This window comes from Xiphophorus couchianus, chromosome 23 (genome assembly GCF_001444195.1).
Source record: "Xiphophorus couchianus chromosome 23, X_couchianus-1.0, whole genome shotgun sequence".
In the NCBI taxonomy this organism is placed as follows: Eukaryota; Metazoa; Chordata; class Actinopteri; order Cyprinodontiformes; family Poeciliidae; genus Xiphophorus; species Xiphophorus couchianus.
In genome coordinates, this window is record NC_040250.1 from 19,094,805 (window position 1) to 19,120,925 (window position 26,121).

At 38.2% G+C, this 26,121-nt stretch overlaps 3 protein-coding genes across 4 annotated transcripts; 1 reads left to right on the plus strand and 2 right to left on the minus strand.

The window, feature by feature from the left end:
• Window positions 1-291: 291 nt before the first annotated feature.
• On the minus strand, window positions 292-12,680 carry sfxn1 (sideroflexin 1). The gene is made up of 11 exons (XM_028008212.1): window positions 12,543-12,680; window positions 8,176-8,345; window positions 7,935-8,105; window positions 6,754-6,852; window positions 6,570-6,645; window positions 6,324-6,409; window positions 5,543-5,670; window positions 5,405-5,454; window positions 5,171-5,220; window positions 4,099-4,146; window positions 292-4,006 (listed from the first exon to the last, which is right to left on the minus strand). Exons 2-11 carry the CDS (start codon window positions 8,337-8,339, stop codon window positions 3,910-3,912), a joined length of 969 nt encoding a protein of 322 aa, XP_027864013.1. The 5' UTR covers window positions 8,340-8,345; window positions 12,543-12,680; the 3' UTR covers window positions 292-3,909.
• A 1,067-nt stretch (window positions 12,681-13,747) lies between these two features.
• LOC114138792 (serine/threonine-protein phosphatase 2A catalytic subunit beta isoform-like) lies at window positions 13,748-17,995 on the minus strand. Of its 2 annotated transcripts, none has more exons than XM_028008213.1 (8): window positions 17,904-17,995; window positions 17,566-17,809; window positions 16,384-16,593; window positions 16,004-16,177; window positions 15,818-15,907; window positions 14,966-15,127; window positions 14,524-14,642; window positions 13,748-14,415 (listed from the first exon to the last, which is right to left on the minus strand). In XM_028008213.1, the coding sequence occupies exons 2-8, from the start codon at window positions 17,665-17,667 to the stop codon at window positions 14,343-14,345; spliced, it is 930 nt and encodes a 309-aa protein (XP_027864014.1). In that variant the 5' UTR covers window positions 17,668-17,809; window positions 17,904-17,995; the 3' UTR covers window positions 13,748-14,342. The 2 variants fall into 2 exon arrangements, with proteins under 2 accessions (XP_027864014.1, XP_027864015.1); XM_028008214.1 differs by having other exon boundaries at window positions 17,894-17,991.
• A 4,196-nt stretch (window positions 17,996-22,191) lies between these two features.
• On the plus strand, window positions 22,192-25,881 carry atp5po (ATP synthase peripheral stalk subunit OSCP). Its single transcript, XM_028009266.1, has 7 exons — window positions 22,192-22,325; window positions 22,619-22,669; window positions 22,784-22,894; window positions 24,328-24,457; window positions 25,215-25,327; window positions 25,439-25,525; window positions 25,642-25,881. The coding sequence occupies exons 1-7, from the start codon at window positions 22,299-22,301 to the stop codon at window positions 25,750-25,752; spliced, it is 630 nt and encodes a 209-aa protein (XP_027865067.1). The 5' UTR covers window positions 22,192-22,298; the 3' UTR covers window positions 25,753-25,881.
• The last annotated feature ends 240 nt before the right edge of the window (window positions 25,882-26,121 follow it).

Below are 26,121 nucleotides of genomic sequence, written 5' to 3' on the forward strand. Positions count from 1 at the left end.
ATGGTCATAATGTAACATTTCTATAATTAAAACATAACATCTTAACTGGTTTCAAGAAAGATGCATCTTCCAGGAAATAAATTTAGTTTTCAGTAGCTGCAAGAAATAATCATTAAAAGCAACAGAAATAAAATATATGTTTCACTGTGAGTGTAAAGTGGAATTTTCTTCTTTTTTTAAAGCATTTCTGAAATAAATCAACTTTTTCAGAATATTCCTGCATTTTTATTATGCTCCTGTGCCTGTGACCAAAAGGTGGAGCCATCTGCTTAAAATGAACAGACAACACAAAACAGATTAAATTACCTTTATTTCACCCAGATACTGTTAACATCACATCACCCCATGTTACTGCAGAACAATCACGGTTTTTGTCACATGAAACAGTGAATGACTTTTTACCCTCATGTCCATTTGAATCACTTTGGTTGTGATGCTTCTTTTGGCTGAAACTTAAGGGTTACACTTCCAACACTTAAAAAGAGCCATCTGATGAAATGCAGCTTTAATCCATTTCAAATAAAGGAGAAAGTTTTTTTGTGTGTGTGTTTTTTTTAAACTGTCATTCACCAATCAAAGATGAACAAGTCTTAAAAATGTGCTGCATTTTGTTGCTCGTTTGTGCTTTTCTAAACCAACACATCTTTTAACACCTGGGACTACATTCAGTTACCTTGAAGACAAGAATAACCTTCACTTCAAATCAGCCAGGAACAGCTCCTAAAAACACCCACAGTCTAAAGTGAAGTTACTCACACCACAACTTATGTGAGGAGATCACAGAAAACATTAAAACACCAGGAAGGGGAAGGACTGCACAAGGATTGAATCGATGGTCATTTAGGAATGTAAACATCTGTAGTAAATGGAGAACAATCTCACTGCATGCCTGGTCCTCAGAAATATAGTTAAAGGTTTATTTTAAAGTCCAAAAGTTGGATTTGTATGGATAAATATTGCATGTAAGTTTTCTGGCGTCAAGTTAATCTTTTATTTGTCTCTTATCCCTGATTTCAATAATTCTTAACGATGGATATTGTACAAGAATAGCTCACTGATGACAATAGCATTTTTTGGGGAAGAAAAAAAGAGAGGTCAAACACCCGACAGCGCCCAAACACAGCTGTCATCTGAATACAGGAGAAAAGTAAGTTACAAGACCAGAGAAAAACTGCTTGATCTGATTGAGGTTTGAACTCAGATATACTATGAGCTCAAGTAACTGTAGAGTTGGCGTTTAATCTGTCAGTCTGGACAAAAGACAAAACACTGAGCTGGAGACTGCTGCTGCAAAGTTTTCACATTCCTCAGACTCAGCAGGATAAAATGACGAGTTAAAATGTCAACAAAGTTTTAACTTGAAAAGAATTCTCAGATTTCATTAATGCTTCTCTTGTGCATCTTTTCTCCAGTTTTATACCTGAAAGCGGTAGATATAAACTCCCAAATGCATGTGCGAAAAGTCACACTAGTTTTCAATCAGCTACAATGGTTTTTATTGAGATTCTGATAGAGCAGCACTAAGAACATAAACGTGAAGTGGAAGGAAAACGATGCATGGCCTTGAACATTTTTAATGAACAAAGACCCCAAAAACAGAGCCGCGTGTTTGCATTTAGCCCTCTTTATTCCGATACCCTTGAATAAAATCTGAAGGAGCCACTTAATTACAAAATACAGTCCCGATGTTTACCAAAAGCATCAGAAAGAACAAAATCACAGCAGACAAGCCACGTTTTGGAGATGTTGAAATAAACTTTAAGTTAGAAATCATCTCCTAAAGCACTGTCCAACCCACCATCTGAAAATGAAAATAACATGGCACAACTTCAAAACGACCTGACCTGACTGTCCAGCTAAACTAACAGATCGAGCAGGGACAGCATTAATCACAGAAGAAATTTAATAGGCCAGTATTTGGAGGAGCTGCAGATCCACAGCTGTTGTTAAGGCAACTGTTGCTAGTTCACTTCACCAATCTGGCCTTTAAGAAAAAAGAGGTAAGAAGAAAGACATAAGAAGTTCTCTGTTGCTTCTTCAATAACACTAAGTGAGACAGGAAACTAGCACCTCTCTCAAAGTTGAAGCATAGTGGTGGCAGCATCATGCAGTGGGTAAGCCTTTCTTCAGCTGTGACAGGAAATCTGCTGCAAGTTGATGGGAAGGTGGACAGAGCTACAAGTCTAGAAAAAGCCTGGTAGCTGATGTGTGACTGGGCCCTAAACACTCAACCTGAGTGACAGAGAAACGATTTGGATCAAAGCCCATTCATTAGTCAGAATGGTCCAGTCAAAGTCCAGACCGGTAGCCAACTGAGAATATATGGCAAGACTTGAAAATTGACGCTTAGAAATGTCTCCACCTAATCTGAGTGAGCTTGAGCTTTTCAGATTTTTATTTGAAAAATAATTTTAAAAAGCATGCATCATTTCTTTTCTTCCACTTCTCAATTATGTGCTACTTAGAATGAAACACAAATACGTTTGTGAGAAGAAACGTTTATGTAACCATCTGCTCCTCTATGCAATTGTTTTGTGTGGTCAAACGTCCCCAGGTTTGCAAAAGTTCACCAGAAATTAAGCAACTCTCAATAAATGTTAGGATGTGGCTGGGTAGAACCAAAAGATCTTCTCCGGGATTTCCACATGAGCAGTGGTTTGTTCGTGTGTGTCTGGCGAGCAGAATAACTAATATAATAAACATTAATTATTAAGACAGCAAATAGCACCATGTTGGCCCATCATTGGCACCAACTGTCGCTACATCACATTTTTACAGGGCAGATCCCTTGAGAATCAGCTTAAGATACACAATTAGATGTCGAGAGGCTCGTTTTAACGTAATCACTTTCCTAAAGGAACTCGGGTCAAGAGGTTCCAATTGTAGATGGATTTTTAAAAAGCATCAGTATCAATTTGGCAAAAACAAAGAGGAAAAACCCTGCGTGTTTTGTACCAGTTACAATGTAGTTGGGTTAAAAACTGTCTGCCAACCTGAAATACAGTGATTCATGGGATCAAACGAGCAACGAGTCACCAAACTAAACACTGCACAGAAGAAATGTTCACTTCAAACAAGTTCACACAGGTCACAACAAACCCGCTGGGGGGGAACATTAAAGGGGCAGTGCTAAGTAAAGTCGGCATGTTCTAGTGTCATTCCCTTCTCAACAACATACTTTTGAGTGTTGCCTTGATTCTTTCATGCATGTTTGAGAAATCCTTTAATCTCACAAACAGCGTACAAAACACTTGCTCTCACAGAGTTATGTCTTTTCTGCAAAGCTCCTCCAGCTGCAGTCTGCAAGCCGAGCTTCTGCATTACAGAGCATCCCTTCTCCACGACTCCCACACTCATGCCTTCAGACTAGCAGCAGCAATTAGAAAACACCTGGTGGAACTGTGCATCTACTAAGCTCAACATAAGACCTACTTATTCAGTGCAATTCTGGTAAGAAATGTTGTTAAAGGCTTAATGGAAAAATGTTGTAATGACTACCTGAAGGCGGAGCAAGAGCAGGAGCTTCTTAAAGAGACACAGGCATTAAGTTGTAATGTCAAATTTCTTTTAAGTCATGTTGGATATAAGCAGCATTTCTATAACAACTTATGGTAACAGTTGCTTGATTATGCTTTGAAATGGCATAATACTGCCCCTTTAAATCATTTAATCAAGCCCTGTGCAAGAATCGATTTGCAAAAAAAAAAATAATAATTGATCAAAGCAAATATTTGGCCCTGATTTATTTATTTTTTAACAGAGACTGACTGTGACAGGGAGACCCAATATCTGGACGTGAATGTTGGAAATAAGACAAGAAAACCTAACTTTGGCACACTGAATGAGGAGAGTAGTCAGAGCGGTGAGGGCCGAGTCTGCAGCTGACCTACGGCAGTGTTTGATGCGCGCTCATAGCCCTTTGTTGAAGTAGACCCGCTCCACTCCTGGGTGGCTGGCCCGGATTTTCTCCTGCAGCTCTGGCTCCAAGCGGCTGACGGACATGGAGCTGGATTGGACGGGGAGGGAAGAGTTAACGCGGCTCAGATTGAGTTTTGTCGGCGGCGACTCTTATCGGAGCAGAGTTATAAACTCACTCACCTCTTCTGAGGGAACAATGCGCAGCACAAAGGAGTGGCAAACACCAGGCTGAACAAGGAACAACAAAGACAATAAATGTGGTTGTGCTATCAGAGTGAGCTGTTACACAAATGGACCATACAGGGCACAAAGATTTGCGCGTGCAGTCCTGAGAAAAAGAAAGTACACCTTCTTTCAGTTTAAAAGATTTACATATCAGGACTTATAGTGATGATTTGGTCCAAAACATTCAACTGATTCTACTAAAAATGAAAAACATTGTGTGAAAAAGTAAGAACGCCCTTATGGGATTTATGAGGAAAAGTAGTTGCAGTAGAGAGTAAACATAGATTACTCTCAAGAGGAAAAACAGGTGCGAGTGTTCCCAGGAGTAGGCATCTTAGCACATTCTCCTTAGTTTCTTGTTTCATAGTTTCAACATGGCGACACAACTTACGATTGCAAAGCTGCATCTGAATGAACCGCAGGACTTCTAGGAACAAGGTCCATTGAACAGCTATTTTTGTTATGGTAAATATGCTTGACATAACAATCCTAAACAAAAACACGTTCATGCTAACTGTCAAGCACAGTGGTAGAGGTGTGATGATTCAAACACCACGTTTGTTTTGTGGAGTCCAACGTGAGGTCTTCCGTCTCACAGCTGATGCTTAGATGAAAGCTCAATTATGTACTTAGTTATTGATACACATGTTTTCCAGTTTTGTTCTGCGGTTTTATCATTTTTATGTCTTATACTTAAACCCTTATACTCGTACTTAAGATGGGGAGTGCTTTCTTTTTCAATGGTTTGTTATACTGCAGTGAGCGCTGCTAACGATCATCATCGTATCAGAAAAAATGCTGGCCGTAGTTTTAACTTGAACCTCTGAAGAGATGTGCAGATGAATCATTTTTCAAAAGAGGAAACAAAGCATTTTATCTAAACCCCTTCGCTGTGATCTGAAGGTCTCAGTTTACTGCTTCAATCCTGGGATTATGGTGATCAAATGTCTCTGCTGTGAGAAGTTAGGCTGATATTTGAGAGGACTCTCATGAGAGCTTATCAGGTGGGCCATCTCTGACCACTCACCAGAATCCCACCAGGCTGACTTGAATGGGTGCACTCATCCATGGAAACCTCTGAAAAGACAAGGCAGAAAAATGACCGAGGCACACAAAGGCAGAGGGGAACTCCCATACAAGAGCGGTCTCAGCGCCTTTCATTCCTCTGTCGGGTCGAGGCTGAAAGGGGGCCAACGTCAACCGACTGTTTAGCTTCATGGGAGCGCCGCGTTTTGTCTTGAAGAGTGCAGCTCTTGCTTACCTTCAGGAAAGCCTTCTTTTCCAGGTGATTCATTAAAAATGGAGGGATGGCTGGGAAGAGACCAATGAAGCATGACTTTCGCAGAGCGTGCAACTCAAATTGTTAATATAAAATCTGACCAAACAGAGAAATTCATACCCATTCCTGGAGAAGCCATGAGGATCCTGGAGACCACGACCTGAGAGATAGCCTGCTGAGCAGCTTTTGTTGACTCTCCTAATCTGTTGTCATTTTCGTCTGTTATGGGAATCCCATGTTGAAGTTCTCTGAAGACAAATCAAACCAATCAAGCTTCGTTTATGCAGCACCTTTCATTAAATGTTGTGATAGAAAATGATTCTCAAGTTGATTAGAGTTTCTAGACACTTTGATTTCATATCTGTCTGGTCAGAAATAAATCTGACCAAACACTCACAGTGAGGAGGATGGCAACGAAGGCAGTAAAATTATCTTAATCTTAGAGATTTCAAACAAAAAGTAGTATTTTGTGGTCACCATGCCTCCATTAGTAGTATCTGGCTCTATCTTTAGTCATATTCAGTAAATTGGAGTATTACTGAAAATTCACTCATCTAATTCGCTAAGTTGAACACTGTATACAGATGAATACCACAGAGGCTGAGGCTTCCAAGCATTAATTTCTGTAATTTGTAGTGATTTTCAGCTTCCAGCTCATGAAAACATGATATGTAAGATTAGAAAGTTACATCAGACCAATACAAACATCTTACTTCAGAAATTAGAGCTTATGTTGTACCTGCTGAGACATTGTTAGTTTCAAAAGCTATTTTAGAACTATTTTAAATTTTCAAAAGCCTTATCAGGATACATGCTTCTTTATTGAATATATCCCAACCAGGCGCTTGGAAGTGATGCTGTTCTACAACAACAAGGCTAAGTGAGCATATTCCCTCCTTACCTTTGTCTCATCAGGGGGATGTTGATACAGTTAGCAGCCGCTACAGCAGCAAACGGAACGAACCGTCCAATCAGCGGAGACACGTGCTGCAGGAGAGCAAAAGACAGGAGATGGATTCATCTGACTGCTTCGTCTCTGAGGCTGGACTTGAAGCTTTCCCCATCAAACAGCAGCATGTCCATCAAAGAGTCCACACAAGAGCTGCCATTATAATGGGATGCGTTACGGGGTTAGATGAAGTGGTACCTTTGTTAGTGCATTTAGTCCTAGAGCGGTGGCGACTGCCCCTGTGGTAGCAGAGACATAAGCGGTGCCAAGCTGACTGCAAACAGAAAAGTCGCATTAAACCAAAGCAGTCCGCACAGGAGCGGTTAAATGAAAGGGTTAATCCGTGCGTGGAAGAGTCCGTGCTGCAGCTGCTGTCTCCTACCTGACTGTGATTGGAGCGTCACCGCTCCTGTTGGTGTAGTTCACTATTGCATTGAAGGACTGATTGATCCACTGCCAGAACAGCACAGCAGGAGTTGTCCTGTGAGAAGAACACAAGTCGTCTGTGTTTGACTACAAAATAAAATCAGCACTCACTGATGTTCTTGTTGCAAACAGGATTCAAAGTTTTATAATATGATCCATAAGGTGATTTATAGTGCCTTGCAAAGTATTCATTTTTAATCTCTATACATATTATAGTCACAAATTTCAATGTATAGTATCAGGACTTTATGTGATGAATCGGTAGAAAAAAAACACAGTTATAAGGTTTTAGGATTTTATCAATTAGAACTAGAAAATTGCAGGATCTTTTTATCTAGCCTCTGAGTTAATATTTTTTGGATATGAACTACCCTTCTTAATATATACACTTGCAAGTGTTTTGGGGTATGTTTCTACCAGCTTAAAAAACTTTTTTTTAATTTTATTTGCAAATATACCTCATTTTCAATCTGACTGAATGGACGGAATCTGGTCAAGTTTTGTAGCAGAATCTCAAATGGATTTTGGTCTACACTTTGACTGGGCCATTCTTAAACAATTAATATGCTTTGATCTAAGGCATGTTATTGTATCCCTGGATGTACGTTGAGGGTCGTTACCTGGTCTGAGGGTCAACCTCCACCCTGGCTAGTGGCAAACTCCAAAACCACCATTTCTGTCCTCCTTTCAAGAATTGCTTTCTTCATGCCACTCTTCCATGAAAGCCAGATTTGTGGAGTGCATAGAGGATGTTTCTCTTGATTGTCCTACCTGAGTTGTGGATCCATGCTGCACCTTCAGTCGGTGGACCACTGGTCTACTGCCTGGTTTTCTAATCAGTGATCTCCTTAGGGTAGATTTTAAGTGTTGCCATAATCTTCTCATATTTAGAAAGTATTCAGAACAGTCCTTTCCTAGGTGTTTTATAACTTCTCTATCTCTGATCTGTCTGCTGTATTCCTTTGTCTTTATGATGCTGTTTGTTCACTAACAGCTTGCTACATGTTTTGTAATGTAGCAAAATGTGGAAAAAAAGTTACAGTGGTATGAATAGGCTCTGCAAGGCACCGAATAAGCAACAGATCAGAAAGCGTCCCAACAATGTTCACCAAGTCATGAGGTGTGTGCAGATCTTACTTATAAAACGTCATCATACAGCCAGTGATCGTCATGTTCATGGGAACCTGAGCCGACATGCGGCCGATCAGAATCATCTTCTCCTCGGTGTCGGGATGAAAGGCCGAGTCGAAAACATATTTGGCCCTCCACAGTTCATCTTCCGTCAGACCCGGCGAGACGATGCCTTTTCTGCGAGATCGAGAACATGTGAGCAAACCTCTTCCCAAAGTCACTCCTTGTTCCTGCTGAACTGCTTTACCTGTAGTCAGTGATGATTGAATGTGCATGTGAGAGTTGTTCGTTGGTCAGGAGGATGTTCCTCGGGTCTGTGACGGTGAAGAAATGTTTGGCTCGACCAATAAATGTGCTCTGGTCCCACCGGGGCTCCTTGATGTTTATGGAGGTTGATAGCTCGGCTGCCATATTTATCTACAGAGAGAAATGGTAAAAAGATGAAAGGTGTCCGTGAGTGCCGGGCGTCCCTCCAGTACAAATGACTTCTATTTGGGGGAAAGAAGTCAGAGGAGTAGTACTAGAGAGATACAATGCTCCTTTCAGTTCAGTATAATGTTGCCATGGCAATGGCCAGACTTGGCACAAGGATTGTTAGGCACCCAGCCATGAGTGCAGCAAAAGGGTAAATCTCAAACTGTAACTCAACAGCAGTTTGCAGAAAGTCTTAAAGGGATTGGAGGATTTACATCAGTAAATCAGACCCTGCTGAGTGTAGAAAGTGTGCTTTTAGTCACGTAACTTTGCATTTTATGAAAGAAAAAGTTCTTTAACAATATAACAGCAATGGGGCGTGCTGTGGTGGCGTAGGGGATAGCGCGACCCACATTTGGAGGCCTTGAGTCCGCGACGCGGCCGTCACTGGTTCGATTCCCGGTTCAATTCCCGGACCCAACATTTGCCGCATGTCTTTCCCCCTTTCCTCTCAGCCTACTTTCATATAAGGGACACTAGAGCCCACAAAAGACCCCCTGGAGGGGAGGAAAAAAAACAATATGACTGCAAAGTCAAACAGAGAAGAGAATTATTATAGATGTGCAAAGCAGGACGCTCATTATTCCGAGTAAAGGTCGTTATAATCATTAGCGTGGTGATTGGGGCCAAAGCGACGAGGAAAAACTTTCAAACTCTTCGTAAGCATAGATACTAAGTAATTCTGATGATGTTACTGCACTGCAAACAAGCTGGTATTAGCATCGCAACACAGCTAGTTGCTACAGGAAGTAAGAAAAGTAGCAGTTTAAAACACCATAGAAGTTATTTGATTGAGTTTTGCTGTAGATTTGGCAACCAACTAGGCAGACAGAGTTGCAGGAAAACAAAATGCATATTTGCTGCTTCCAAGGGATTTAAAGCCAAAATAAGCAGGCAGATGTTGACCCATCTGAGTAATATGGATCTATTTCTGATCTATAAAAGAAGGAGGTTGTCCTTTTGCTGCCCTGAACATATGTGTTAATACATTCAGGGGGAAACATATCAGCAATGATTTCAGGAAATTATTGCTTCTCATCAATCTGAGGAGGGTTATCAGTCTCGTTAAAGGCTATTTGAAGTTTTTTATTTTACAGGAAGAAAGGTTCATTTCAAGTAGAAAACTCCAAAAGAGCTTCTGACCGTCCAGGTAGAATACAAATTCACCCCAAAGTGAAACCATCTAGTCCTCCAAGAAATGTGGTTCTGATGTTAAATGTTAAAGTCCATTGCAGGTCAGCTAGATAAATACTGAACAAGCATTTTTAGTTTCATATGGCATAATGTTAATAGGCTTAGCTTTCCAGAGTTGCTCATGAGTTTACCAGAGTACCACTGAAACAATTTCCTTAGCACAGAAGAGACTAGAGTGCAAATGACCAGGCATAATGCACAGCACCATGTTGGGTAAAAGGCAAACACCACATCGTGATTCTCAAACTATTGTTGATATTTGAATTGTCCTTACTTGTACTTGAATTAAATTAGGTTCTAATTATTTTGAAAGGGAAAGCTTGCCCAAATTAAATGTAATGTGTAGCTAAATAGCACCAACAGCAAGGGGGGGAAAAAACAAAACACTACAACAAATCTACATCAGAATGGCTGCAAAGCAACAGAACAAAGTGTTACAATGACCAAGTCAAAGCCCAGTGTTGATTGGTGGGACCTTAAGAGAGTTTTGGACAAAACAACATGACAATCTCATTAAATGGACATGATGTTCTAAAGCTACTTGAAGTTCCTGCTGCTGAAGATGGTGGTACAAGGTGTGAATGACGAGGTGCATTTAGGCATTTCATTACTACCGCTAGAGCAGTGTCAGCAGTTTTTAGTTTTTTATTTGTTGTTAGGTTTCTCAGTGACATGTAGTGCCAGTGTTAAAATAGCAAAGTTCAAATGATTTGGTATATTTCCCTACCATTTCTGAGTATTAGTGGGAGTTTTTTCTAAATTCTGTGCACCAGCATGAAACCCCGGTGAGGTATTGCATCATTTGGACCACACTTGATGAAAGAGAGGAGGAATCCAGCATCATGACAATCAGCTGCAAAAATTTAAGTTTTTAACTGCTTCATAAAGTTGCTTCTGTGCGCCAGATTGGTCAATATATCGATAGCATTAATCTGATGCTGAGACAGACATATTGATGTGACATGAGAGGACTGAACTTTGTTCACTGCCGGTCTTTAATCTGCAGACCCTGAGCTGCTTCTGCCCTCACTCTCAGCCAATCACAGGGAGCCTTCGTGGCTACACATTAACCTGAAATTCACAGCAACTCGAGATACATTAATCACATAATGAACACAAGCAGCATCACAGGGGATAGTATAAGTGTGACTTTCTGCTGTTATACGCTGCAGCTTTCTGTCAGTGATCGCAGGGTAAACACGTTGGACACACTCATTGCTCAACGACGCTGAAGTTGGCACCTGATTAGAAGTGTCGGATTCTGCTCTTCAGTAAAGGGATATTCCGCTACATATAACCTGACCAGACTGCATTAAACTCCGTATAGTTAGAAATATTACATATTGGTGACTTTATTGTGTGTTTATGATGCGTTTGTGTTTTTCTGATTTAAAGCACTTTGAACTGCACTGTTGCTGAAGTGATATATAAATACACTTGATTGATTGATCGATTGATCGAAACTAGAATTGCATGGGTCTATAAAATCTATTTCATATTTTATGAAAACCTACTATTGTTTTTGCAAGTCTTTTTTTATTATCAAGAACTGTTATATAGAATCTGTTATGTGTAAAACCATTTTTGTCATTTTCTGGTCTGAGGTGGAGTTCTTTTCAAACTTTGCAAAGTGGTCTCAGGACCAAAATATGAACTCACAATTTTCTAGAGGGATATAAAGGTTTTCAAAAGCATTTGATAGAATCCAACAATATAGAACAACTGAAAAGTTGTATTTTGTAAGCTGGACTCAAGATGATGTGAAACCAAAACATGTCTTAAAAAACTAAAACTACAAATATTGCTTCATTGAATCAGTCATCAGTCAAATAACTTTGTCTGGATTTGACCTGGTAAGATTCTGTCAAACTGGACCAATCGTGACATGATCTTAAGATAAATGAGTCATTTTCTCAAATTGAAAAGTTTTTCAAACATCAAACTACATGCTACTAAATCTGCAATCAACACAAAAGTAATTCTGTAAAAGGTTTGATCTAAGGTAGTACTTTTAAAATGGCACACCTCAAAATGTGATTAAGAAACAAGAAAATAAAATCACACTTCTTTGACTCGTTACAATTTGAATAGAGGTTTCACAAATTTGAATAGAGGTTTCACAAACTGTTCTTTATAGAATTTGTCATTAGTGTAGAAGAAGTATGTCGGTGGTGTAACTTTCAAGCTAAACCTTATCTAAGATAAACTTTCATAGGCACAAAAAGCCGTAACATTTCTCTTTGGAGTTTTCATAAATCAAATAATGATTTCTGAAATCAGAAACTATTTTACAAACTCTGCATAGTTTTGATCTCCGTATTTTGTAACTTGTATGGTAGAAGACAAACTCCATAAAAATCCATGAAGACCAAAAAAGCATGAAACTGATCCTTCTTGAGTTTTCACAAATTGAATAAAGATTCCAAAAATAACAAATGTTTTATAGAATATTTAAAGAGTGCAAAATAACATTAATAAACCAAAATCCAAATTAATTCAGGTTAAATTTGACCATTCTAAATAATCCAGATTTAGAACTAGAGCGGATTACATTCAGACCAGAGAGGTTAAATTAGCAGAATCGCCCTTCAGTCAAAGTGCCGTAGCGACAGCTTCGAATCGGATGCCAACTTCAGCGTCTTAACCAACCAGACATGGACCAGTCAGATCTTGAATGCAGCTGGAGCTGAAAGAACATCTGGAAGAACAACTAGCACAAAGCCTCTTCTAATCAATCAGACCCAGAGCTTCCCTCATTTCTAGCAGCATAATAAGGAACCACATCTGTCAGAGGCCAGCTATTATCCAGCTGTGAGACGCTCAGGATTCAACTAGTATCAGCAGGCATTTTGAGGAGCCACGACATCTGATTTGAGTCCCCTCCGATCGGAGGAAGCGGGGTTCCTCTCTGCGGATCCAAATCAGATAAATGCACAGGTTACTTACTGCACTGTGGGCTCCGGGAGTCTGTGTGTGTGTGTGTGTGTGTGAGAGAGAGGGTGGCCCTAACTGGCTGCAGCCAGCTAATTTTACATGCAGAAGAGTGTACCAGCAAACAACACGGAGCGTTCCCCACAGCCCGGAAACACTCCCCGGGAAAATAAAAGTCCTGCCTCCGTCCACACGGCAAAACACACTTATATATGCTCCAAAAGCAGGCGTTTTGAAGAAAAGGAATGAACGCCCCCTCCTTTTAAATGAAATGCGATATTTAAAGAAAATATTATGTGACCAAGAATCACTCAGTTCACTCAGTTTTTGACACCAAGCTTTTTATTTTGTAGACATCAACTTCAGCTAAAATCTGTAGCTTTGCTGCGAAATTTATTTTCAAGGCAGTAAGTCATTAATGCGTTAAAACTTTATACAATCTGCACACTTGTGCGAGAAAATTGCAGAAGTATGCGAACACCAATGCTAAGGTGATAAGTCCTAAAATAAAAGCCATTTTAGTTCAGAACATAAATAATAGTTCAATTAAAATATATAATGGAAACAATAAAAGTAATGACAATAAAAAAGATTCATGTGATTTTATGCAAAGTACAAAAGATAGACAAAATATGTTGTAAAAATCAATAAAATCAACTAGTTTGTCTTACAATCCGGCTATCACCGCGATGATCTCATGGTTTTCAGCGAAATACAATAAGAACTCTGTCTCCATCTAGTGGTGACTCTGAGGTGGTGACTCTAATTTTGACCGAGATTTATCTGGGCATACGTCGAGAACAACGAGTAGAAGCAGCAGAACCACTTACAAATGTAAATATTTTCTCATTTAACATATGTTTGATTGCAAATAAACAATTGTAAAATTTGTTTTGGGATATTTTGATGTATTATCTTTGATGTGAATGTAAATTAGGATAAGAATGCCTCAGTTGAATACATTCAATTGGACAGGAAGGGAAGGAACCCAACAATTTTTCTCTAAGTTCACATTTGGGTGTCATAAAGTTATATGTCTGTTTTGTCTAATGACAAAAAAAATGTTTGAAGTGTTCATAAATAATTACATGTGCGACTTTTATTACATTTTTTACTGTATGTCCAGCAGCTATACTTGATACTGAGACCTCTGTTGTTGAGTTTCCCAACTGTGAACTTGAAACATCTGACCTCTGAACAGAAAGCGAATGCACCATAACTGTTGAGGGAGAGAGGGAATGCCAAACTCTTTATTTTAGATAGTTCTGGCTGAAAAACATTAAGTTATACTACACAAGTAAGATCGTTTGCACCAGTAATGCAGGTTTAAATAAATACATTGTGATAACAGAAGCAGAACTACTTAAAACAGTATAAAAAGAACATTCTTCCAATGCAATGCAGCAAAAAGAAAAAAAGGAAGCAAATACAAAAGTGTTAGTAGATCATACACAATTCTGGCTTTTAGCCTTATTATTCTACTTCCAGAATATGCTGTTGTACTTTGGCTACAAAATAATACCTATAATGCTTTCACTTGGATATGAGGTCATGCCAAATACAGGATGCAGTTTAAAGACCTTATTTGGTCAAACAGTCTAACTCGTCATCAGTAATATTTTTTATTTCCTGACATACCAGCAGGTAGTGTAACAGTACAGTAAAGAGTGGCAATCATTCCAAGCACTTAATTCATGCACAGACAGGTAAAAATTAAGAAAACGTTGTGTGTGAAAGTCAATATCATGGCACAAAGCCTGTGTACCACCACAGTCTCCTTTTCTTCAGCCTCTGTGCAACCTCTCATAGTGTTGTTTACAGGAAGTAGTCCGGTGTGCGCCTCGTCACATGGGGCTCTCCTCTGCGAGGCGCAGGGTCAAACTGGAGGCTAAAGGATACATCAGACCTAATCATCATTTATGAATGTATTTTGCATTTACAAAACAGCAGAGTTCCACTAGAATATTTGGATTTAGAGAAGAGAAACTGCACTTACAAGGAGTACTTCAGGGTATCATCGAGCTCCATGATTGCTGCCTGGTTCCCACAACGATAACAGTAATTTGGTGCACTGAAAATTGTCACTACGTTGCGGTCGTGGCACCAATTAAAACCCTGGATCAAGAGATAAGCTAAGTGTTACTAACTGTTGGGGCCATAAATGGTGTTTAAGATGCAATCCTGTTTCCATGGTTGTTTAGATATGTGCATGATTATCTGTAAGCATCTGGAACATGACTAGGAGCTAAAAACTATTCAAACATATTTATGTTTCCCAATAAACCGAATGCAAAGGCCTCCTTAACCAGTTGGGGTTGAATTTCAGATTAATGCACGTGTTGTAGGAAGAGAATGTTGTGGTATTTATGTCTAAAGAACAGCATCAGTCATTTAGAATCCGTTTCTTATTATTCAGTGAGCAGTGAAAGTCACAGTACCTCCATCACCAGCTGGTGGGCTCTTGAAACTAAAGTTAAGCCGTTTGCATGGTTGAAAGTCTCAGATATATCCTGGCCAAATGTATAGCCGGCACCACGAGGTGAGATTCCCCAGCCACCACGGTCATCTGGGTCAGACCATAACAGGTCACACATAGGACCCTAAGACATGGAGCAAAGTGTCAGTGTTGGTGAAACATCCCTGACTTTATACGTACATATACATCACTCTCTACTCTATAACATTAGTTTTGAACCTACAGAAACACTACTCCTCTCTACATACTCTCCCCAGAGCAATGGTGTCCAATGTTGGACATCTGGGGACGGTGCCCAGCCTCTTTTTTTATGTTTCACTACTTGAATATATTTGAATCAAATGAATTGTTCTTTTATGAAACCTTTGTAGACGTTGATGACATGCTGACAATGTAATTCATCCATTTCAATTTGCAAGACAATGACTATTAACAATTAGAAGTGGATTTTAGAGCTTGAGATGGACCAGCATGCTGGGCTCTCTCTTTTGGTTTTTCTCCTTCAACTCCTCAGGATTTCTTCGGGATTTAAGTCCGAGGACTGAAATAGCCAAGGAAGATTGATTAGTGGTTGGCAAACTTTTCCTCTGAGATAACTCAGAGGTAATATGTGTCCAATGCGCACTCCAAAACAAAGTCTAGGATAATTCTGGATCAGCAGAGACGGCCGTATCAACACATCCCCTAGCCAAGTGCCAATGCTACATGCACAACTGAATTTGTTTATTTCCTGCCATTTGTCTTTACAAATACAGGTGATATAGAAATTACATTATGCCAGCCGATGGTTTAAATTGCTATGGGGTGAGTGTACCTCATGAGGAACCTCCTGTAACCGATCCAGCGCTCTGATGTGCTCCAGTGTGTCTATAGAGGGGGACAATCCTCCATGAAGGCAGAAAATCTTAAAAGACAGGAAAGTAAATACATGAGTCTTTATTTTTGGTTGTTACATAACTCTAAGTACTCTCCTCTACAGTACTCCACGTTCACATGTTACCTGGTTATCTACTAGTGCGGTGAGGGGCAGATAGTCAAAAAGGTCTGTGAAGTACTTCCAGACATTAGCGTTTCCATACTTCCTCAGGCACTCATCATAGAAACCATACACTTGCGTGATCTGTCTACTCTCATGGTTCCCTCTGAGAATTGTGATTCTTTCAGGAAATCGTACCTATTCAAACAGAAAATAATGCACTTTCAAAGGGTTCATAGACATTTTTTTATGACAAGATTAATTTGCAGACTCATATTCCCAGCGTTCAGAACCAGTTTCTCCAATAACATTAAAATATTGAACACAAAGGCTCACACTTGAAGAAAAAAAAATAAATTTATAGCAACTAGGCTTTAAATATGCATTAATGTTAGAAGTTTAACCTTTAAAGAAACCAGCAGTGTTACTGTCTCCACAGAGTAGTAGCCTCTGTCAACATAGTCTCCCATGAAGAGGTAGTTGGTGTCTGGAGACTTCCCTCCAATCTTGAACAGCTCCATGAGGTCATGAAACTGCCCGTGGACATCTCCACAGACGGTCACCGGACATCTCACCTCCTGTACATTGGACTCCTTTGTAAGAATTTCTTTGGCCTGGAACAAAGAGCCGAGAGAAACTCAAGATCATACTGGTACCTCCACAGAAACCAGTGATATACTTTACATGTGGATAGCAGGTAGTGACAAAGAACTTGTAACCTTACTTGAGACATAAGATGAAAGAGAAAGAGAAAATTGGCAGTTTCTAAATATTTTAATTGAGAAAGAGAAATGGACAGGAATGACATGGAAGCTAAAGGAGAGCCATCAATGACTCTAAATCTGTTTTAAGTCACAATAAACAAGTGCAACATTCTTTAAATCAAAGACGTTTATGTGAAAACTCCAACAAAACTATGCTGGTAATTATTTTATATTCTTAGTGACATTATTATAATTATAATTATCCAGGTGACAGGTCTCCTGTTTAGCAAGATTCTCTAATTTGCACCTTGGACAAGCCCCTCCTTCTGCTGCCTTCCAGGCACTTAAAATGTAGGAAATTATCTAAGAATCTGGAGCATGATAAAATGCATTACAGCCTGGCAAAAAGAATTTTCCTAGCTTCCCAAAACACCAAGCAGTACCATCTCCCCACTGCATGTATATAAAAGCAATAGAAAACTTGTTCAAGGTGCAACTGATTTTTTAAAAATTATTATTTATTTCGTGCTCATGCTTCCCCATCTAATGCTGCCCTGGCCAATTGTCTATGGCCCACATCAAAATTCACCAATGGTGGAATTATAGGTATTATGAACAAGATCTGGAGAAACCAATAATAGCTGTTGTCATCTTTCGGATCGTGCAGCAGGTTATTCCCCGAGTCTGCCAGAGCGTTTTGTGAAGGAACCAGTATGCAAAACAAATTGAAGGCATTTCTTCATATTCGAGTAGCATCTCTCGAACATGGAGGCTGCAGTCAAATGGTTTCTGCTGTTGCGGAAAATATCCCCTTCTAAGTCGGATATTCAGAAGACGTGCCAGCTAGCTGTCCGCTAGCCATTAAACATGAGCAGTGTTTACCTTCTCACACAGGAGTTTAACCTGGTTCTCTGTTAGCTGTTTGCATTCATTCAGCTGTTCGATCCAGCCATCCACCTCCTTGGTGAAGGATTTGTCATCCATGCTTGTCAGCCTGCAAGCCGACCAGCTTTAAGCCCGCAGGAAACCCGGTAGGTAGGTATGTTGTGACTGCTCTGCGTCTCCCAGCAGGTGGTGGTGGTGATGGAGGAGGACTGGGATGGGAGTGGTTCCTCAGTTCCTGCAGCTGGTTAATACAGATGGGGTTTTTTTATATTTACATGCACTAACAGTGCTGTCCGTTATCACAAAAAATAACCAAGAAGCTCACCTTTGCTTACCTTGATCGGAAAGCGACACTGCAGATCAACGCGTATTATTTTTTTTAATGATGTCACCGCGCCCAGCGTGGATCAAAGCAGTGTCTTAGTTTAATAATAATTTTAAAAATGTTAAAGGTGTGAATAGTTATATTAAATTACACACTGAACTATATTCTCTGTTTGGATTATAAAAAATAACACTATTTTATCATGTAAATATCAACAGACATTACAAGTCTCTCAGTACATGTGGGTCCGCACCATTTACACGCCGGCGAGGGAAAAGCGGTCAAATATTGTGAAGTTGAAACATTGGACGGTATTTATATTTTTCTGTAAAGATTTTTCTTTCGTCGCTCTACAGAGGCTTCTGTAACTTGGGGGTCATTAAGATGTTTTTTTTTTTTTCCTGTCTTTCTTTTGGGGGTGGGCGGGTGGAAGAAGTGGCCTTTGTGGGATGATTCTGTGTTCGTTTTTTGTCATCAGTGAAATTGGAGCTTTCCTAAGAATGTCATTTTTGCCCAGTCTCTGTCTTATTGTTGAGGCATGAACCTTGCCCTTAACTGAGGCCTGTGAGGCACAGTGCCTTTAGATCTTGTCCTAGGTTTACTTGTTGCCACCCGGATGAGTCGTTGATGTGCTCCTGGAGTCAATTCGGTAGGTCTCTCCAGTAGAAAATGTTGGCTCTCATTGTAATTCAGTGGAGTCTCAAAACTTTAGAAATTACTGTAATAGCTTATACACTGAAATATTTCAGTGACTTAAGTTTCTGGACTTTCTTTAGGTTGGATCATGATATATACTTTTTAGCCAATGTCATATTGCCAGACTGGTCTTACTTTTTTTTAATGTTAGCACCACCTGCATCTGTGGTTTGACAGAGATGTAGAGCTTTCACTGCAAATTCCCCCTTTGAGACTGAGAAATGTGATGTTTGGGGAGTGGTATTTCCAAAATGATATGATTTAGAACACTTTTGCTCGACTTTGAGCATCTCAATCTGTCAAAAACTATTTCCCATTGAAACACTGCCCCTAAATATACTTTCCCTGAAACGATTCAGTATATATATTTTAATAAAATTATTGCTTATAAATCAGAAAGAAGATAGTTCCAAAAATGAATATTAAATTTATAATTGATAAAATTTCTGATCGTGATATCAATAAAGTAATAAAGACTTAATAATTAGACCTTTCGTACAGTGATGAAAGGTCTAATTACGGTAAGTTATTTTTTTAAATACAAACTTAATAGAGGTTATTTAGTTTATTAATATGAAGTTGAATTATTAAGCTGATTTCATCATTAGTTTTTCTTCCTGTTTATCGCTTGTCCACATTCCAGTTCAGTTGGTGGCGGTAATGCACCATGACAGTTGGTCTGCCAGCCGCCATAAAACAAAACAAGAAGAAGAAGACGGCTCCTTGAAAAAAATGATAAGCTTTCAGAATTTGATAAATTATAAAAGAAAACAGGCAGAAGTTAGAAGAGTTATTAAAAGTGCTAAAAGAAATTATTGGAGAAAGTATTGCGAATCTTTGGGGAAGAATTCAACATTAGATAAAGTCTGGAATACTATTAAAAAAATGTCAGGGAATTCAAAAGAATTTTTTTTCCCAATAATTAAAGAGAATGGAAATAATATTATAGATAATAAAAGTAAGGCTGAGGTATTAGGAAAGATGTTTGCTAAGATACATAGTACAGAGAATCTAAATAATAGGGAAAAATTAGGACGTGAAAATACCAAACAGCGGAATATAGAATTAATTCAAAATGATGAGAATTATGATAATTATAGTAACAAGGAATTTTCCTTAGCTGAATTAGATACAGTGTTGAGGAATTCTAGAAAATCGACACCTGGTAATGATCAAATCACTTATAATATGATGAGTAATCTTAGTGCTGTGAGTAAAGAAAAAATTTTAAAACTGTTTAATAAAAGTTGGGAGGACGGAGTTTTGCCTGATAACTGGAAGGAAGCTATTATTATTCCTATATGCAAACCTGGGAAAGATCCATGTTTAACTGAAAGTTATAGACCAATAGCCCTAACGTCGTGTTTATGTAAAATTATGGAGAAAATGGTAAATAATAGGTTAGTATATTTCTTAGAATCCAAGGGGAAGTTAAAGGAATACCAGTTTGGATTTAGAAAAGGAAGAAGTACGATTGATCCAGCAATATGTTTGGAACATGACGTTAGACGAGCTCAAGTTAATAAAGAGAGTGTGATAGCAGTGTTCTTGGATGTGGAAAAGGCTTATGATATGTTGTGGAAAGAAGGGTTGCTGATTAAATTAAAGCTAACAGGTATAAAGGGTAAAATGTATAGATGGATTAAAAATTTCTTAACTGACAGAAAGTTAAGAGTGAAAATAGAAGGGGAAATTAGTTCAGAGTATCAAGTGGAAAATGGAACTCCCCAAGGGAGTATTATAAGTCCTATGTTGTTTAATATAATGATTAATGATATTTTTAGTAATATAGATAAATCCTTAGGTGTTTCACTATTTGCAGATGATGGTGTCATTTGGAAAAGGGGAAGGAACATTGAATATATAACACAGAAAGTGCAGGAAGCATTAAATAATGTAGAAGCATGGGCGTTAGAATGGGGATTTAGGTTCTCAACATCTAAATCTAAATTTGTTGTTTTTTCAAATAAGAGAGTGAGTAGTAATGTGGAACTTAAATTTTATGGGAGTATAATAGAAAGGAGAGATGAATTTAAATATTTAGGGATATGGTTTGATAAAAAACTCACATGGAAAACACACATAGATAAGATAGTGGTAAAGAGTAAAAGAATTTTAAATATTTTAAGATGTCTAGTAGGCAGAGAATGGGGAGCTGATAGGAAAGCATTAAGAACGTTTTATATTGGTCTAATTCGATCTATTTTTGATTATGGATGTATTTTATATAATTCAGCTTCCAATAAGTTATTGGAAAAGATAGACAAAATACAATATCAAGCGTTAAGGTTATGCTGCGGAGCGATGAAAACAACTCCAGTCTCGGCTCTACAGGTTGAGATGGGTGAGATGCCAATGAAGATTAGAAGAGAACAAATAGCAGTAACATATTGGGCGAATATTAAAGGTCATAGCAAAAATTATCCTCCATATTTAACACTAAAACCATGTCAGGAAAAAGAAAAGAAGAATACAAATAGTTTTGGATGGGTAATTTTAAGTAAAATAGAAGAAATTGGGATTGATAAAGTTCAAGTTAGTTCAGTAGTTGTCTCTCCTGACATCCCACCGTGGGTTTTAGAACAGGCTGAAGTTGACTTAAAATTATTGGAAAAGGGAAGAGAAATGGAAAAGAATGAAGTGGAAAATTATATAAATAAAGAATATTCAAAGTATATCCAAGTTTATACAGACGCTTCAAAAAAGTCAAATAATCAAGTAGGGATAGCATTTATTGCTCCAGATTTAAATGTTATGGAAAATAAAAGAATTAGTGATAAACTAACAGTGTATACAGGTGAATTAATGGCAATTTTAATAGCCTTAGAATGGATAGAGGGAATAGGAAAAGGAAAGTTTGTAATTTGTTCAGATTCTAGTAGTGCATTAATTAGTATAGAAGGAATGAAATCGGAAGTTAGACAAGATATTATAGAGGATATACTTCAGGTAATTTTCAGGATTAAGAAGAATGGATCTCAGATTAAATTAATTTGGATTCCTGCTCATATTGGTATTGTAGGAAATGAATTGGCAGATAATTTTGCTAAGAGAGCTTCTAATAAAGACATTGTTGAATTAAATATTAAAATGAGTAGAATTGAGATAAAGAGTGTTGTAAAGGAGTATATGACGGGAAAATGGCAAGAACAGTGGGATAGAGGAGAAAAAGGGAGATTTTATTATAAACTTCAAAAAAGAGTTGGGGGGTATAGAAAAGGTAATAGGGATAGAAGGGATGAAGATATTATTTCTAGAATCAGATTTGGGCACACAAGGTTAAATAGTACTCTTAAGTTAATTAATAAACACAGTACAGGTTGTTGTGAGTATTGTGGAGAGATGGAAACAATACAGCATGTATTTTTAGAATGCAATAAGTATGTAAGGGAGAGAGAGATGTTGGTTAATGAGATGAATAATTGTAAATTAGATTTAGAAGAAATATTTCAGAAATCGTCAGGAGATATAATATTTGAGAGTGTTTTTAGATTTCTAAGAAGGACGGGTATTATGGGGAGGTTATAAGCGTGTGATCCATACTCCAACCTGGAAGGTGGCGGTAATGCACCTGTAAGTTGTTTGCCAACCGCCATAAAACAAGAAGAAGAAGAAGAAGAAGAAGAAGAAGAAGAAGAAGAAGAAGACGGCTCCTTCTCAGCTACACATGCGCAGTCGCTCGTTCTACTCTGGACAGCTGTAGGAGAAAATGGCAGCACACATGCTAGGACAGCAGGTAAGACATTGACACTTTTTTCGTCATCTGCAGGATTTTACCTTAGTCCCAAGCGATATTAACCAAGCTTAACTGTATGCCCTGTACATTATATATATATTTTTTGTTAGTGGTTGTCGCTAAATACTCACAAAATGTTTACAAGTTAGTGCACTTGAATGACTGCTAATGTGTTAGCTTTGCAGCTAGCTGTCCGTAACGTAAACGGCGTAGAAGGCTTCAAAATCAGATTTAGCTTGCTCTGTAGTCATTTCATTTTGTTTACGGCTCAGTGATTATTTTTTCCCCACCAGGCTCGCCGGTTCAGCACGTCTGTTATTAGACCAGCAGCTAAACTGGTTAAGGTAAATGAGTTAGACTTGCGCCCGTCGATCATTAACAAAATTGCCATCATTATTATCATCGACGGACAGCTGCATATTGGAATTGTTTATTGTATGCTATGTCTTTATTTCTAGCCTCCCATCCAAGTCTATGGAGTGGAGGGCCGCTATGCCACAGCTCTGTTCTCTGCGGCCAGTAAGCAGAACAAACTGGACCAAGTGGAGCAGGAGCTGGGCAAAGTTTCTGTAAGTTGTGCAGTGCTCATTTCATTCTTTGCAAGAATTAATTCTAAGCTCAGTTCAAATAGATACATGATATTTAAATCATATTATTAGTCCACCACCTAAAATATCCTGATTTAAATTCACTGTTCCAACTGGAACCCCTATATTTTTCATAATTTCTAGCCCATAAATGACAAAAACTAGAAAGTGTGCATTTCCTTTGAAAATGCAAGTGTGAATGCTGAATGCTCAATGCTTTTGTTGAAAATGCCAAAACGTTTGAAGTCAACTGCTGAACACTTGCAGAAACGCAAGAAATAGACAGAAGCACCAGAACAACTTATATTCCTGCAAAGTGCCTAAATGGGATTATTATAACAGGAAAACTGTTGAAGAGGAGTAAAAAGCTTTTGAACAATGCAAAAAGTCCACTGAAACAGTATTAGAAGTAATATAGCCTATGCAATGTAAAAAAAATAAACTCAGGTAAAGCCTAAAATTGCAAAAGGACAGAAACATCCCACTATTCATTCTGATAAAAACGGTGGGTGAATGAAATCCGTATCTTTTATCGTTCCTGAGATATCAACATTTGTTTGCAGACATTGTTTAGCACAGTGACTACAAAAAACATGCTACATGCAGTACGAAAAAAGGCAATGTCAAAAGCTCAAATTATTCCCAGGTGTTAAACAGCATAAAAGCTGTTAAACTGCACAACTTCAAAATGACCACTGCCTTGTGTCCTCATGACAGCCCTGAAACTGGATGATTCATTGAAATTAATAGGCAGGACCTGAAACATCCTGCCTATTAATATAACATTTTATATTATAATTCTCAAATGTGCCACAGCTGTTTCCCCCATGGGGTGAAAAATTCATAAAAAGCTGAATATCATCAAAAGTATGAAGGTTATGAATACCAAAAGATATAGCCGGCATTAGGAGAGCAAGCTCAATAGTGTAAAAGTTGAATGGTAGAAATAGCACAAAGTATGCAGGAGAAGAAGCGTGGTGACAAAATGTGCAACCAGAATAAAAATAATAAAGAGAAACAGGAAAACAAGAGTTGCATTACATCAAAGTGAGACAAGTTCTCCCTGTGTTCCTGCTTTATAAGGATGTTGAAAATCCTTATGAAGCAGGATTCTTAAAATCACAGCTCTTGTAAATGATGCATTTGCTGGTGAGTACATCTTAATTTATTCATGCCCAAAACCAGAGTTTAGTAGTTTTTTTCTTTTTCTGTATGTAAGCAGCAGTAAGTAAAGGTAGCACTACTTTTTAACAATTTCTTTTTAAAATCTGATGCAGTTTTTCTTTTCTTTAAATAGGACCAAAATTACAAAGTTTTTGCATAATACCAATGACTTGGTGTGAAATTACAAAATATAGTACTGCCGTAACTTAATTTAATTCAACATTATTGTTTTTTCTGCCTTGTTTTCTTAGGACCTGATCAAGGACCCTAAGATGTCTGGTATTGTAATGAATCCTCATGTCAAGCGCAGCATCAAGCAGAAGACTTTCCACGATGCCCTGGCAAAGGCCAATGTTTCCCCAATCACTGTCAACCTCATCAGTGAGTGCAGAGCTCTTGTTTTAACCACCATGTTGTCACTGCATTAGTTTAAGTTTGCTCATTAGACCACGGTGATCATTAAAACTTTTAACTGAGCTGCAAGAGAGTAAATTTGACAATTGACAAGAATGTTAGATGTGCAAGTGCAGACTTTAGGCCCAGATTAGGGCTGCTACTAAACACTGTTTTTTTGTATTAAAAAAAAAACATCTGTAATTTTATGTAAATAAATACACACTTGTGCACGGCAACTTGGTGAAGAACAGTTGTACCCTATTTTAAAAAGTTTAATCAATTTAAATTGAATTGAAAAAATGCGTGCAAACAAAAAATATTGTCAATTATAATTACTGTTACTGATTCAATATGCTCATGAAAATCATTTACAAATACATTTGTATCCTCCTCTGTAGTTGATCAGAGGATGAATGTGTTCATTTCGGACCCAGATAGTGACACCAGTTATTTCTATTGGTACTTATTATTGCCTTGCCTGTATTTTTGTCTTGTGAGTTGAAACATGTTAGTGGAATACATGATAGATTTCTTCTGTTAGTCTCCGCAACATATTTTCCTCTGCATTTATAACTCAACCTTGTCTGTTATTAACATAAGAGAAGTATAACCGGCTCTTGAGCTAAAATACAGAGATAGTTATAAAACACATGAGCTTAAACTACATATGATAATGTATGAATTATGTGCATTTTGTTTCTGAGTAAACTTTGTTCTTGCATGTTTGGTTCATTTCTTTTAGATGTCTTGGCTGATAATGGTCGTCTCACTCTAACTGGTGACGTTATCTCTGCGTTTGGGAAAATGATGAGTGCACACCGTGGAGAGGTCATCTGCTCCGTCACCACTGCTCAGGTAGGAAATGTGTTTTTCCACAGAGACCTAGTGACTTTATTAATCACTGGTATTGTTAGTGTTGTACATGTGGTCTTTGATAAATGATACTGTAACTAATTTTTGTTTCAGCCTTTGGATAAATCTAGTCTTGCTGAACTGAAAGTGGCCCTCAATGGCTTTCTTCAGAATGGGGAAACTATCAAGCTGGAAACCAAGGTACAGTTTTTTTTGTTAAACATACATTAAAGCAATTAGCCGGGGTAGAAAAACATATCGGGCTGCATCAATATATTTGTGTTGTCTGTAATTTTTAACTCATTTTCTATTTACAGTCAGATCCTTCGATCCTGGGAGGCATGATTGTCAGCATTGGAGACAAATATGTGGACATGTCCACTAAAACAAAGATCCAGAAACTGACCCAGCTCATCAGGGAGACTTAAGTCCTGTGGACTTAATTTTGCAAACCCAAACATAAATATTGCTATTTGTCCTAGCACTGCGGTTACTCCTTAAATCCGGTGTTTGTGCTTAAATTCTTATAGATGTTAATAAAAACTACAAAAAACTGACTTTTGTCTTTGCCCTACATGGATGGACAGTACCTTGTAAAAGTATTCACTTCGGCTCGGACTTGAAATTTGTTAGAACCACAAACATTAATGTATTCTGATTTTATGTGACAGAAAAATACAAAACAATACTTGAATATGAGAGTTTGCTAATGGAAATCTGAAAATTGTCTGGCATATTTAATCAATGTCTCTTTAGTCTGAAACACAAATGTAACAGATCAGTAGATACATCCATGT

What these genes read in the sequence shown, in the direction of transcription:
- sfxn1 (XM_028008212.1), bottom strand. Translation starts at nt 8,339, where the DNA reads ATGGCAGCCGAGCTATCAACCTCCATAAACATCAAGGAGCCCCGGTGG. An exon ending in GACTAAATGCACTAACAAAG is followed by an intron (nt 6,410 to 6,569) that starts GTACCACTTCAT and finishes GCTCTCCTGCAG; the next exon opens with CACGTGTCTCCGCTGATTGG. An exon ending in CATGGCTTCTCCAGGAATGG is followed by an intron (nt 5,455 to 5,542) that starts GTATGAATTTCT and finishes GTCTCTTCCCAG; the next exon opens with CCATCCCTCCATTTTTAATG.
- LOC114138792 (XM_028008213.1), bottom strand. Translation starts at nt 17,667, where the DNA reads ATGGATGACAAATCCTTCACCAAGGAGGTGGATGGCTGGATCGAACAG. An exon ending in CCCACCAGCTGGTGATGGAG is followed by an intron (nt 14,643 to 14,965) that starts GTACTGTGACTT and finishes CTCTTGATCCAG; the next exon opens with GGTTTTAATTGGTGCCACGA. An exon ending in GATACCCTGAAGTACTCCTT is followed by an intron (nt 14,416 to 14,523) that starts GTAAGTGCAGTT and finishes TGTATCCTTTAG; the next exon opens with CCTCCAGTTTGACCCTGCGC.
- atp5po (XM_028009266.1), top strand. Translation starts at nt 22,299, where the DNA reads ATGGCAGCACACATGCTAGGACAGCAG. An exon ending in AATCACTGTCAACCTCATCA is followed by an intron (nt 24,458 to 25,214) that starts GTGAGTGCAGAG and finishes CATTTCTTTTAG; the next exon opens with ATGTCTTGGCTGATAATGGT. An exon ending in CTATCAAGCTGGAAACCAAG is followed by an intron (nt 25,526 to 25,641) that starts GTACAGTTTTTT and finishes TTCTATTTACAG; the next exon opens with TCAGATCCTTCGATCCTGGG.